Source organism: Gasterosteus aculeatus, chromosome 18 (genome assembly GCF_964276395.1).
Source record: "Gasterosteus aculeatus chromosome 18, fGasAcu3.hap1.1, whole genome shotgun sequence".
NCBI lineage: Eukaryota > Metazoa > Chordata > Actinopteri > Perciformes > Gasterosteidae > Gasterosteus > Gasterosteus aculeatus.
The window spans coordinates 10231039-10246053 of NC_135706.1; the positions used below are offsets into that span (position 1 = coordinate 10231039).

General features: G+C 44.3%; 2 protein-coding genes across 2 annotated transcripts; both read right to left on the reverse strand.

Moving 5' to 3' along the window:
* Positions 1–3617: 3617 nt before the first annotated feature.
* slc30a1a (solute carrier family 30 member 1a) lies at positions 3618–8309 on the reverse strand. Its single transcript, XM_040160561.2, has 2 exons — positions 7332–8309; positions 3618–6144 (listed from the first exon to the last, which is right to left on the reverse strand). Exons 1-2 carry the CDS (start codon positions 7903–7905, stop codon positions 5243–5245), a joined length of 1476 nt encoding a protein of 491 aa, XP_040016495.1. The 5' UTR covers positions 7906–8309; the 3' UTR covers positions 3618–5242.
* Positions 8310–9112: 803 nt separating this feature from the next.
* nek2 (NIMA-related kinase 2) lies at positions 9113–12866 on the reverse strand. The gene is made up of 9 exons (XM_040160562.2): positions 12458–12866; positions 11554–11771; positions 11166–11406; positions 10950–11032; positions 10715–10841; positions 10399–10633; positions 10087–10141; positions 9887–9963; positions 9113–9601 (listed from the first exon to the last, which is right to left on the reverse strand). The coding sequence occupies exons 1-9, from the start codon at positions 12551–12553 to the stop codon at positions 9459–9461; spliced, it is 1275 nt and encodes a 424-aa protein (XP_040016496.2). The 5' UTR covers positions 12554–12866; the 3' UTR covers positions 9113–9458.
* Between the last annotated feature and the right edge of the window lie 2149 nt (positions 12867–15015).

Below are 15015 nucleotides of genomic sequence, written 5' to 3' on the forward strand. Positions count from 1 at the left end.
GAAGATTTCCAAAGCATAAAGCATCAATCGTATGCGTATCGCAGACCCTTCCATCTAAAATTGTTGTTGTTTTTCTCAATAGTGAGGCGCAGGTACTTAACGTAGCTTTAAGGAATATTAGCAGGGTGAATGCTTATTGGAAGGACAATTCTTTGAGTCCTTAAGTGACCGATAGAGGCTGTTGAAATATGCCATTTATCTTTACTGTATGTAGATTGCATTATCACAGAAGGGGGGAGAGTGAGCGCGTTGTGCGTTAATGGTCTCTCGGCCCGGAGTTGTTAGCTCTCTTTCTGTCACTGGGATGAATTGATTATTGCTGGTTGGACCCACTCACCCCGTGATCAAAGTCTGAGAGGTGACAATACAGTACAGCCAATCATTAACCCAAAGTCCCCCCCCCCCCATCACTACCCTGAGAAAACACAATTTTTGATTTCCCAGTTGGTTTTTTATCATACACAGACACCCACACACATCCCACACCCTTAGTCCATGTAACACGGCATCAGATCATAAAGTATTGGTGTCGTCAGTCCACCTGTAGCAGGTTTCCAGGTTCATGATTCGGGAATTCCCCCCCCCCCGTTAGAAAAATGAATACTCGACACCGGTGTAAAATAAAACAGGACATTTGATGTTTGCAGACAGGAGACAGAGTTGACACACATATAAGTCATGCACTAAGCCTATTCAAAGGTTTTCTCTTCCAGGCCCGACATATATACGGTATATAAGGTATAATAAACAGGAAGGTTTTGCACACGCACGATGACCTCATTGTACAAGCATCGTCCTGTTCTTTATCCTGAGACATACATCTGATCCTCCCGAGACACCGAGCGGCCTTCTGGACACCGGACACTCAACTTATCTGTCATACTCCCAATTTATTCTACAAACGATACAGACATAGTCTCGTTTTGTCTAAAACCAGAACAAATGTTGATTAGTGAGCTTTAAAGGTTTCTATCTTAGTTACATAAAGGCTTTGAGGACTGATCATCATCGTCGTCGTGGTCACAACCACAGAGCTGGTCCACATTCCAGCCCTACTAATCCCTCCCAGAGATGGACAAGTCTTTCGTGAGTACAAACTTGCCATGTGGTCAGATTAAAGGTGTCTGAGAGGACGATCCTGCGGCTTAAAGGAGATTCTCTGTTTTTTTTCCCCTCGATGCGGCCGAGGTTTTGGTCATCAAGTATTATTTAAGTAAGTATGTATTATAATGTCAACCTCCTGTTGGTGCTTGGTGAAAATGTGTTGCGTCAAACCAAAGTCAGGAGGATTGATCCTCTGGGGAACATGAATGTCTGTACCAAAGTAGCTATTAAACAGTTGGAACATTTCCGTCTGGACCAAAAACTGTCTGAGAGTCCAACGACATAATCAGTAGAACCAAAAAGCAAACAAATAGAAAGGAACCAACAGAATGGTACCGTTGCTATAGAGCTTTAAAATACTGCACACTGAATAAAGAAAATAAAAGCGCTGTTGAGAACATGCAGAAAAAGAAGGTGAAATGAGCTGTAGACGTCTTACTCATTTTAATCCGATAAAGTAATCGTCACATCCTAGAGACACGCGCCCGGAACTGGACTCAGCAACATCATTTATTCTGTATGGGTTGGTTAAAAGGTTGGAGTTTGGCTTTTGGGCCACGAGACAGTTTCAGTTCACTATTTCTGTGTTTGTTTGGCTGAGAGAAAAACTTGAGCTAGACTGGTTTCAGACCACTAAAGCTCAGTGTCACATGGCAAGATATAACAAGCGAAAAAGGCAAACAAAAACATATTCCAGCAAGTGCTGTTATAAAGATGTCATAAAGTTTATCAGGCCTCAGGGGAAATGTTAAGGCGCGAGTGCAGCTCCTGGGTGAATTTCCCGTAGCAGCAGTGAAATCACAGACTGGTCGCAATGTGACACAATGTGCTTTCTTCTTCTCTTGAACAAAGCTTAGGAGTCGCTGATTGCAGCTTCAACACCTACTGTCCCCCATCAGATGTAATCCCTTTTTATCTTGACAGGACAGAAGTCAAACGGGGACTCTTTCCAATATGTATCCCAAATTTTGAATCTGATGCACTGCTTTTCTTTTCTTTTCGTATTTAAAACCCAAAAGAATTGTCAACAAGCAACTCGTGGTCTCCTTAATGATCATGTTACACAGGTGGATTTAAAAAAGACCCCCCCCCCCTCCCCCACACCGCTTTTTCTTTTTTTAAATGTATGCTTGTTTTGGTGACTACAACAAATCAGTGACACGTGACCGGGCACATGCAGGCACCTCTTTTGTGGTTTTGTTTGTACAAACGCTGTGTTGGCAAAGGTGAATCCATTTAGCAGCGGAGTGACCTTTCACCCTCAAGTCCAGTGTTCACCCCCACAACCCCCCCTCCCCCCCAACCCCCTTAAACTCAGCCTCGTGCCCTGCTCACCCTGTTAGAAAATCACAGGGACAAAGCCAGAGAGACAGATCTAAAATTGCGTGGCCACGAACACACACAGACACACACAGACAAACACACACACAACAGACATGTTGCTCAAATGTGTAAATCACTTAATCAATATGTTACAAAAAAAAGCATAACCCATCCACTGTTATGAATTAGCAGCGCACAACAACGCACAAGAGAGGGCTGGCTGTGCAGTGGATGCAGACAGACCACCTCTACTGTCTACAGACAGTAGAGGTGGTCCCCCCCACCCGGGGCCCCTTACATGAGTGCCATCAGCCGTGCACATTCACAAGCAGCAGCCGCTGAGCCTAAGCCACGCGTGTGCATGTGTGTATGTGCGTGTGTGTGTAACCGAAGCGTCCGCTGCCTCACACCGCAGAGCCGAGTGGTGAGATGCTGTGATCACGGACTCAACTCCCTCTGACCATCATTACTGTTTACACAGAACACGAGCCACACACAGCGTGCGGGAGCTTTACATGCAATTGGTTTGTCCGTGTGGTTTTTAATGACAGTTGTATTTCAAATAGGTGGTGAACAAAAAAAAAAAACTCTTGAAGTCATAGTCTGGTCACATACATTCATATATTTTTTTGAAGATCAATGTTTGCTTATAACTACAGATCAAACACTGCTCACTTAAGACATCACTCACAATAATCTAATAACAAATTATATATATTTATATAGGTATAGTGAGGTTTCATTCATTTATTGGAATAAAGGATCTGATTAACGTCTACCTTTAGTGTTTGGGATGCTTCCCGTTTGTGTATATTTAATAGGTAGTTGTGGAATGTAGGCTAAGTGGATGTAGTGAATTACGCGTCCTTCTTCAGACCTAAATCTTCTCTTTAATATCCTTTCTTTTAGTCAGTAGAAACTGTCCCAAATGGGCAACAGGTACAGATTGAGGCAGCAAGCCCCCCCAGACACGGACCATTTACTGTAGTTCAGAAACAGCCTGTAGAAGTGAAAGAGACAAAAAAAACAACTAGTAATCACAACATCTCTTTATGGTCATTGTTCATCTCATCGCAGTCGTTTTACATTCACTTACTTGTTTGCAACTTTGCTTGTTTCCGTGAATGACATTTGAAAAAGGAACTACATTATCTTGGACTGAAAAGCTTACAAATAAGGCAGCTGACAAATTTGGGTTTATCAACTGTGCCAAACAGCCATTTTTCTTTTTTTATTTCACAATGACACATTGGACAGGTACTGTAGATATATAGTATATCAAAAACACATCAGCTGACATGTCATATCTAAAATTAAAAAAACACTTTTTTTTCCTCCAGTTTTCACATAGAGCTCAGAATAAAAACAGAATAAAAGTAACCAAACATGAAAGAATGCATCATAATACATTTCTATATTGCATACACATTTACTCAGGAGTGGGACTCTGAACCACATCAATGGACCACCTTCAAATGATATCAGTGGTGATGAGGGAAAATTGACCCATTTGCAAAGGCCACCATATGAACTTTAATTCAGCAAAGAAACTCAACTGTCCAAAGCAGGACACAAAACAACTACGAGACATTCCCCCACGGTTATGAGTAAAGTTGGAGTATACCAGCAGGCACTGGTTAGCAGCTTGGTGGAGCTGCTCACGGTCAAACACACCGGGTCTCGGTTTGGTCATGCAAACGTAGGAGAACGTCGTAGAAATATATAGATTTTTTTTTTTTTTTTTAAAAGAACTTTCCTCGGCGTGGATTGTGAGATGGTGCCGAAAAACATTCATGGGGATTATTAATGAAAATCAACAGGGATCACCAGAAAGATTTCCAGCAAAGATTCATACAAAGAGTGTTTCGTTAATAGCATCCAGTTCTCATTTGGTCACGACACGCCGAACACATTAGATTTGTGACGGCCAACAAGAGAGTTTCAGTCGCACTGCGTGCGGGCGGCAGGTCGTCCTGTGTTTTAAGGTGAGCGGTGTTGATGCGCCTTTTGTATTAACGAATGACTGCAACTTAAACTTAGCCACAGCCAGAGAAGAGTCTTGAGAAACAAAAAACTAAAAAAAATCACTAGAAAACTAACTACAGCATAGATGGTCTGTCAAAACAATTTGAGACAGAAAATTTGCAAGAAATTTAGCTAATCAAACTAAACATTACAAACAGCATTTACAGAGAGAAATATATCCTTTCTAATAACTTAAAGAAAAAACATTTGGGGCAATAGTGTATAACTCATGGCTCAGAGCCAGCGCTAAAAACAAAAGAGGCATTCTCTTTGCCAACAGGCCCAAAGGCTGAACAACATAACCGAGTGATGTGCATGTGTTGTGCGTCCTTTAAGAGGAGAGACCGTCTCTCGGATCCCTTCAGTCTTGCAGTGAGAAGCTTTGGCACAGAAACACCACGGGACGAGATGCTGACGGGGAACACTAAGCGGGCCTCGCTCCAGTTCTGGAGGAAATACGGCATGTGAGCCCCGACATGCCACACCGCCACGGCAACAAGAGAGGGGCCGACAAGACGGAGGGGAGTCTGGGAGAGAGGGAATGAAATTGGGTATACAAAAGAGAGGAAAGATGGCCGGAATGACTCAAGTACGAGGACACGGGAGGACTTTTTTTTTTTTTTGCCATAACAAGGGGTGATGACAGAAAACACAAGCTATGGAAAAAGGAGTTCTCGTTCGGGCCACGACAGAGCCGCGGGTCAGATAGAATACAGCGTCCATGACAATGATTTCAGTCCAGTGTGGTGGTTCTCCATCTCCTCCTCCGTTTCTCTCCATCCCCTCCATCTCACAGAGACGACTCCACCTCTCGAGCGACGGTGATCGCGGCTTCTGACCGAGTGCCCGCCTCCACCCCTGCAGCCTGCTCCGGGGTCTCGACGATCACCTCCAGGCCTGAAGCGGAAGCGGCTTTGCAGTAACTGCTGGCCTTCTTATCAGAGCCCGCGTTGGGTTTGTCCGCGGAGCCGCAGCACAACTTGGGGGCACATTGAGTCCGACAGGAGAGCTCGCAGAGGGAGTCCCGGGACTCGGAGTTGAACGTGACGAACTCGGGCTGGATGGTGGTGGCGTGGATGCCCTCGTCGTGGAAGAAGTCCTTGATGCGCTTGGCCACCTCCATGTACGACGTGGGGTCGTGGCACTTGATGTGCGCCGTTGCGATGATGCGGCTGCCGGCCAACTGCCAGATGTGCAGCTCGTGGATAGCCAGGACACCTTCCAGGCCCAGCAGGCGCTGGTTGAGCCGGTTCATGTTGATCTGCTTGGGCACGGTCTGCAGGAGGATGAGGGCGGACTCTTTGAGCAGCGGGTAGGTAGTATACAGCAGGATGCACACCATGATGATGCAGAGCGTGGGGTCCAGGTAGAGAACCCAGCAGGGTCCGGCGTACTTCATGGCAGACATGGTGGTACCTTCCAGCAGGTTGACCAGCGTGTGGTTGACATGCTGGTGGTCCGAAATGTGGCTGTTGATACACGGGTTCACACACATCTCCTCTTTTCCGCAGGGCTGCCACACGAAGGTGAAGATTAAAGAATTGACCACCACAATGACAGAGCCCAGGGCGTCGCCCAACACGTGCAGGAAAACCCCGCGCATGTTAAGCTGCGACGCGGCGTCATGCTCCATCTCCTCAAAGTGGGGGCTGCCGTTCATCTGCACATCTGCGCTGTCCGTAGAGCTGATTTCTGATGGTAAAAAAAAAGGGTAAATAAGTTTACCAGAACTTGAAGTGGACATTTTATAAATCAACACTACATATTTAAAATAGATAAAGACAACACAGTCTCAAAAACAGAAATATTTCTATTAGAAATTTCAGAAAAAAACATAAAACAAGCCCAACAAGCTCACTGCAGTTCCACGGACAAATTAGCCAGCAAGCTACGAGGTGCTGATAAGATCAATGGCGGCCAGTTGCTGAATTGCTAAATTGCATCATTTGGGGTCAAAGCACAAGACCATTTGAAACTCGACACAAAAATGCCAGAACTACAGTGTTATCAGGTGAAACGTGTTGCAGCCGATCCATCAAAAAGGCAGAGGGATGCTGTCAATTTACGAAGACATTTAGTCCATTGAGTGGACCCTACTGGTGATTTGCCTTCTTGCCAACAATTCTCAATCTTTCCCAGCACCTGAGCAATGGCTGCTCTCCTCCATGCTGGGACCCCGCTGGGTCATTCATCAGCGGCTAATGGCTCGTTGGCTCCTTCGTTGCACTGATGTATGACCCAGTAACCCGGTGCCGGAGGGGAGGGGAGGCTCCACTTATTGAAACAGTCTGGGTTTTCTGTATGGGTTCAACCCGTCTGTTCGGGGGTGGGTGCCCGGGTGCTTTGCAGGTTCAGTTCAGGTATATTTCCTCAGAAACTGTGGGCAGTGTGAGTAATGCACGAGAGCGTGCAGAGTTTTGATCGATGAGACGCTTAACTTACAAGTTGGAACTTGTGAAAAACTGGATGTTACACTTGGCCGAGCCTGACAGCAGCTTCAAGAAATAATTATAAGCCACCTGATAGTGGCCATTGTTTTCCAGCCTGAAAGCTTATCAGTGAAGATGACCATGTTCCCAAGGATAGAATACCGCCCCCCCACCCTCCCCCCCTAAAATACATATCTGATAACAAAGGCGTTGGTTTTAATTCCACAGACAATAAGGATTAGTCACTGAGACAGGTTGTCCTCCAGGTACGTTGAAGACACTACTGTTATGCAACCAGAACAATGGAGACAAAGTGTGGCCCACAATGCTGGTGGACCAATGTTGGGGCCCTTTACAGGAATGTGCACAGCACACTTTACGGTTAAATTACATGTTTAAATAGGGAGAGCAGAAATAACAACACACACTCACACATTGACCGTTACGTACCGTTTCTCGGCCTCGCATCCCCCGGGCTGTTGTGACTCGCCACCAGGTTGTTGGTCTCCTCTCCCGAGGACCCGTTGCCAGCCTTCTGGGACTTCCCGGTTTTCCCCCTCTTGTTCTTATTTCCGTGAGAGTGACCTCCGTGGGAGTGTCCGTGTCCTCCGCCGGCGTGCCCGCGGAACAGGCAGAGCCCGAGCAGGTTGATCAGGAGCCCCGCGGCGCCGACCCCGGCGACCACCAGCGGAGTCTCGATCTCGTGGGGCTCCGTGAAACGCTCCACAGCCTCCAGGACGATGGTGAAGCACAGCGCCGTGAGGAAGAGGCCGTTGACAAGAGCCCCCATCACCTCGGCCCGGATCCACCCGAAGGTGTTTTTGTCGGTCGCGTGGGTTTTCTCGGCGAATCGCACCGCGACCAAAGCGACGACCAGCGCGATGACGTCCGACAACATATGAAAGGAGTCCGACAGCATTGACAGAGACGAAGTCATCCGACTGACCACCACTTCCACGATGAAAAAAGCAAACGTCAACGAGAGCATGCATAGCAGCCGCACGCGATTAGGCTCACAAGTCATTTTTGTGTCCTAGTTAAGGTCGAATAACGCTTTGGTTGTAGTTTTCTAACGAGCTCGCCGGGACATCGGCTAACGTTAGCTAGCTCTTCGTTTTAACACAGCTCGGGGCTAACGATTTACCTTAAGCTAGCTGGCTCCCGCAGACAATACGATCGATGCTAACAGCGTCTTTACACACCACCGTAACCCAGCGACGGCAGCATCACTCGGCTAGGGTCTGAAGACGACCAAGGGTAAAATGCGTCGGGCCAATTGTTCTAGCTACCGTAGAAACAGACTGTTGTCGACACACGGATATTCCGGATACGTTTGCCGACGAGCTTCGGTTTGCAAACGGCTGAAACTTTGCACCCGAGCCGGTAAACTTTCCACACGGAACGCAGCACCACGATGACACGCCCCTGGGCGATTCCTATTGGCGAAGAGGACAAAAGCTTGTATTCGATTGGTCAGATTGCGCAATTCTCCCAGGTGGGCGGAGTGAACAAGCCAAACGACAGCGGTTGCTAAGCACGCTGACCGCGCCTGTAGTCTCGCGATGATTAATGTTTACTGTAAATTGATTAAGTATCTGTATCGCATTTCGAAGCCCTAATTAACATCAACAAACATGGGTTTGCAAAAAGGGGAAAGTGTGCGCTTTTCCTCAGTAGCCTTCTTCATTGATGAGTTGAGTGACTTTCATCACCGAACATTCAGCAAGTTAAAAAGATTTCAATACATCCTAGTATAAATGTTTGTTAAATATTGGTCGACGGTCTCATTTTGTTTTCTTTGTCTCATTTAATAACTTGTTTTATGGTTGAGAATATGTTTTACTGGTAACAATGTAATAATTGTGAACAGAAATGTATTCAGTACTTTATAATAGTTTAAGACCAAAGTAAACAACAAATAATAATTGCTAATCGTTGCTAGAAAGCTATCTCGTTTATCTTTTAACTCAATCAACTACAACGCAATGGCCTATTATAAAAAAAAGATATTATAAATCTCCCCTTTGATCATGCACTTTAATCAATAAATGATTTCAGGTGTGAAGACCCATTGCATTGTTGTCTATAATCATCATTGGTCTCCATTGATTAGCCAACTTTTCATGGGTAACTGACGACCTCTTGTGGGAGGTTTTCCCTTATGAAACACGAGAGAGCATTTGTGGTAAATTGTGGAAATTGAAAAAAAAAAAAACTTGGTTGGCAAAGTGTGCATGTATATATATTTTTTATAAATAGTACATATACACTACACCTGCTCAATATCTTTGGCAAAATGCAATTCAGGATAAACAATGTTCTTATTGTATCGTAATAATTTAAAACTAAAACAAGTGGTTAACAGGGAATGTAATATAAAACCTTTTACCCGTCACAATCATTCAGCAGTTAGTATCACAACAGGAAGTTTTTTTTCATTTTATCAATCATGTCCTAAAAATAGTTTTCTATTTTGTTTTGGATTCAAATCCAAATCACTACTTCAGTTGCTCTATTTTAACAGTCCTTCTGCCCTTGAAATTAAAGACCTTTTCCATTTTGTTCACATTTCAGTGTTTAAGCACGCAGCTTCGCCGCCTTCAGCCTCCTCGAAATCAGCTCCTGGGACGACTCACTCCGGTGGCTTTTGGGCCGCTGGTTTTCTTTGCTCTCACCGGCAAAGTGGACTTTCTTCTTGCCAGGCGAGAGGTTCTCCACATCTAGGACCAAACAGTAAGGAGTCACTGATTAACAAGGATCGACTCTATATCGTCAGGTCAGGTCAGGACCCGATAACAGTCTCCAACACAACTGCTAGAGTTCAGATTGTCAGGTGTGTAAAAATAATTTATTGATGTACAAAAATAACAATTTACATGATTTAAAAAGCAATAAATTAAGTCGATTTAGGTCCACATTGCAGACGGAAGCACGATCCCATAAAAACTCTGCTCAGTTCTTGTCTTGATTTAGTAAGTCCAGAGGCCCCAGTCTAATTCCCATACCTATGTCTCTGCCATAGAACGGCTCCACATCCTTCGGCCTCTGCAGACGGGTGTAACTCTTCAGTAAGCTCTCTGCTCTGTAACAGCAGTTTGGGAGACGGAATGAACGCCAAGATCAGTTGGTGAGATAAACATTGTTGGATGGTCACAATAGGAAAAGTGCGTTGATTGTTGCATTTCTAGCCTTAAAGAAAATGTACCTGGCGAGCCTCTCATTTGACAGTTGCTCACGAAGACAAAGCTCCTGCTCCCTTTCTGCAATGAGAAAAACACACTTTTATAACATTTGGCTGCAATACACAAATGCTTGTTCCAGTTACGAGTTTACCTGTAGAAAATGTATCTTTTAGGCATCAATACAATCACCCCTAGTCACTTTATAAAGATGCTTAAATGCCATTTTACAAGTGGCCATGGATATTTGAAAATTATTTCCCACAAAATAAAGTTTTTCCATGTGCTAAAACCCCCGGTTGCAGGTGAACTATAATCTCTTAGAAAAGAAGCCTCACTCTCCAGCCGCTCCTCGCGTTCCTTCAGGGCCTTTTCTCGTTCTTGCACGGCTTGCTTCCTGAGTTCAAGTTCAGCAGCAGAGGTAGGCGCCGGTTCAGACGGCCGGTTAAGGGGACAGTCAGAGTCTGCCGACCTCCTTCGGAGTCGCACTTGTGCCCTCCTCTCCTCCTCAGCAACAGCATCAGCCAACAGGCTGCTCTGGAGAATGGACTCCACAGAGGGCCTCAGATAGTCCTATCGACAAAGACACACTACTGAACTCTAGCTACATGAAAACATAAGTAAAAGCTTCTGACAAAATAATTAATTTCTAACCTTCAGGTTGAGCATTTTACAGATTAAGGCGTTCAGTTCCTCAGAGTAGCGGTATGGAATTCTTTTGAACTTGCCCTCTCTGATCCTCTCCGCCAGCTCTTTTTGGTTGCAAGCAGTGAACGGAGGGCTAAACAGGACGAATCAAGGAAACAGGTCAGATTCACATTCAACAAATCGGCTAAAGAATAGGCAATGAAAATATATAAACATGTTCTTTTTTTTTTTTTTTACTTACGACAATGCACACAGTTCATACAGCAAACATCCCAGTGACCAGATATCAGATTTCTCGTTGTATGACATTCGGTCCATTTGTTCCTGAAAGAAAGGAAACGATGAGTTAGTTGAAAACGTGGCTACTAAGCAGAGAGATCAGGTCACATTTGCTAATTATCCCCTAAAAAAAAAAAAGGCAGCCAAAAAAACAGACCAACAGGATTAAACAACTCACTGGCGACATGTAGTAAGGTGTCCCCACAAATGTCTTTGCAAAACTGGTGTCATGGTTCAGGATCCTTGCAAGGCCAAAGTCTCCGAGCTTGACGTTCTGTCTGATGTCGAGGAAGATGTTGGCTGGCTTCAGGTCTCGATGAAGAACCGCCGCTCTGCCATCGCTGCGTCTGTGGCACTCCTTCAGGGCCAACGTGAGCTGTGCCGTGACGCGCAGGACAAACTGCTCCTCTAAATAACGCCTGCCACGGGAAAAATACGCACTTAATTTCCGCTGATACATCAGGGGAGCACGGATGCAGAAAGAAAGGAAACATAAACAGTATCTTTCACAACGCGCATACGCCTGCAGTACATTGTGGTATTCAAGGCAAGGGGATCGTAGTCACCTTTCCTTGATGCACCGGGTGATGAGGCTGGACAGGTCTCCACCTTCACAGTACTCCATGATGATGTACAGAGTCGTGGTAGTCCGGTCTATGATGCGGTCGTAGTACCGCACTATGTTCGGGTTCTTAAGCTCCCTTAGGAGGTTCACCTCAGACACCAGCATCTGCTTTTCATTCTCTGCCATGGTGCCGTAGTCCAGCTCCTTCCACAACAGGATCTGGGGAAAATTATCCAAAGAACTAATCAGCCTTTGGATAATTTAGTCTTTGGATAATTTGGTTAACTTTAAAAAGTTGGTTACATGATGGGAATATCCATCTTATGTTTACCAACTAAAGACGGTTGGCACTTACTTATAGCACTTTCGAGTTTGGCTTTTCTTAAAGAAATTGTACTTTTTTGATTCTTGTTGTCTGTACCATCATGGTTGAATGCACCTATTGGAAGTCAATTTGGATTAAAGTGTCAGCTAAATTCGATGCAACAATGGCCACCAAATGCTCAGGGTCACACCGGAACTATGAAGTACCAGTGGAGGTTTTTTTTGTGCCTGATTGAATGTTATTTTTTAAGCCATACACCTCGGCTGCTCTTCAGCAACAGGTTTTGCACTTGTCAGACACATAATTAACGTTAACTAAAGCTATTTCCCCATAACCCTCTAGATTCAACCTTAGAGGTGAAGCCCCCATTCATTTTACATTATTGACTTAATCATGTACACCTGGGTCTGTTTTTTGCCTGGATTAAACTTGTTTTTATTGATATTACATCCATTTTAATGGCGTCTGAAGCCCCTTTAAACCCCAAACACGTTAAATTAACTGCTCAACGGGGGAATAAACCTCCCTCGCGCAGGTAAACGTTGGGTACAGGTGAACCGAATGTGTGAACATTACTCACTTTCCCATCGTGTTTCCGTCTTATTTTCTGGCATCTTCCATATGAGCCCGAGCCGATACTAAACAATACCTCGTAGTCCTCAACACGGGACGGCATCTTTCCTAAAAACCGAATCCAACGTTACCGGACGTTACGGCTGGGTTGTAGTTGAACGTAAAGTTAAACCAGCAACTTCCGAATTACTGTTTGGCTTTACGTTTGTGCTGTGGATGCTTTTGTTGCCGATGAAGATGCAGAAATAGACCAAATGTTTGGCTTTTCTTTTCAAAACAGGAAGCGTTTGCTCTCAATTTAAATTGGTGCCCAAATCCTCCGCAATGATTGGTCCGCTGCGTCTCCAAGCGGACTCCTGATTGGACAGGGCGAAGATACAAGTTAAAAGGTTGCTAGGCGTCTGAACCCCGCGAGAGTAGAGCGGGTAGATGCCCACGTCACCACGCGGTGGCGCCAAAAACACGGCCAGGACCAACGTTTACACGAAATGAGGTTGGGATCAATAGATGCACTCACATTTTTAGGGAAAATATAGTTTTTCATTAATGTTCAATAGATTTCTCAAGGTCTCACTTGAATACATGTGGGAATATTTTAACTAATACGCCTGAGGACATTGATTAATCTTCTGGAACAATTGAATTTAACAGGCAATCAAAAAAAAAACTGAAAAATAAGCATACCATTAAATACAATTGGATGTTTGGCATATATGTAGTTGTTGTATATGGTTTGGTGTAGCAGTGTATTAGCAATGTTAAATGTTTTTTATTGAAGGTCATTTATTTTGATATAGACCAGAAGATGTGTAGTTGTATATACAATACAAACTGCATGACTATCCATTTCCTCTTTGAATTCTATAGGCCTAGTGTTCTGAACGGTTTCCATAAAACATTAGCATCATGTGTTTGATGTGATTTTATATATATATATATATATAATGTATAGAGAGAGAGATTTATGACCTTCAGCTGAAGCCCAAGGACTTTTTGTCAAGGCTGCGTAAAAGCAGCAGTCTAGAAAATTAATCAAGCAAACGTTCACCAAGAAAAGCTCACCAAAAAGGTATAGGCAGTTAGTCTTCACAAATATGACATTTTACAAACCAATGATTAAAAGATTAATTAAAAAGTAATTCATTTGTATGTCATATTTAAACTGCCTTTTTTGGATATGCAAATGTATTTTTTGTGCCTATAATACAAGTTGAGTGAACACACAGATACCAATGTAGTTTTAGAAGGAGCAACTTTCATCTCCTCAGCACTGAGCCGATCGGGTTATTGGATATTTGGCCTTCTCACAAGAATTACAGTTGAGCAATCACGTGTCCAAGTTGCACCTAGATCATCTAGCTGAAACTGGTTTGATCCGTTTTTTGGAGTAAAATCGTGAACATTTTATATTACATTTCAGATTCCCTACATATGGCAGATAAGTCATCTTCTTGTTAAAAGTTAATTTCGATGTTTCCGAGCGTTGCTTTGAGTCCTCCGTCAGTAACATCTCTCTCAGCGGTGAAGCCTCGGTAACGGTTGTGTTCAAACGATCCTCTTTCTGCTGCCAGAACCCCTCACAGACAAACCTCCCCCCCACCAAGGGAGCGAGCGCCAGAGCTGGTCTGTCAGTCTACCTCTGCAAAGGTCACTCCTACAAAGGGCTGGAGGAGTTTGGACAACGGCCAGGAACAGTGGATAATGATGGGGGGGTTGAGCGGGAAACCAACAACTAAAAAAACAGACATTGAGCGGCCTCCTGCGCGTGACCCCAAACGTCAGAGTTGAGAAACAGGGGCCGACAGGTTCATCTCGGCCGGGGTCACTGGGATGCTGTTGGGGAGCTTTACGGTGCTCTTATTGGTTGCGGTGTCACTCAGAGGACCATCTCAATGTCAAATTCTAACAGACGTTGGCAATACAAATACTTCTGATTCAAATGCACACACAATGTGACATGCTTTCTCTTATCACACTCACCTGATTGGAGTCTGAAAAGTAAAAAGACAATAAAGCAGCGTGAATAATTAGGCTAATAAAAGTAACATTAAAAAGGAATAGTTGTGTATTTTGGGAAATATTGTCATTTGCTTTATCTCAGAGAGCGAGAAGATTGATACCCCTCCCATCATGAATGGAGGCGGCAGCCAGCAGCCGTTTGTCTTTATGCTAAGCTAAGCTAAAGAGGCAGAAACAGCTAGCTTGGCTCTAAAGCTCATAGATGAGCACCATTACCGTTTCAAAGTGCAGGCACAATTATAACAAAAGCAGTTTCCTTTTTATGAGCAGTGGCTTATACTGAGATTACGGTAAGAAGAGTCGTAGTGAAATCTGGTTTGCCTCTATTGTAATTGTAACGTCCGGAGTTATTTCATGTTTTGGTGAAAAACACCAAAGCTTTGCATTAAGCAACGATACAAAATATGTGTACTATGTATAATACTAACAAGTATTTTCACTTCTGTGTGACTGGACAGGTCTTCTACAAGAGTACACACGCCTGAACATACTAGTATAGTTCCCTCCATCCGACCTCACCGCATCACACATCTGTCCTCCACACAT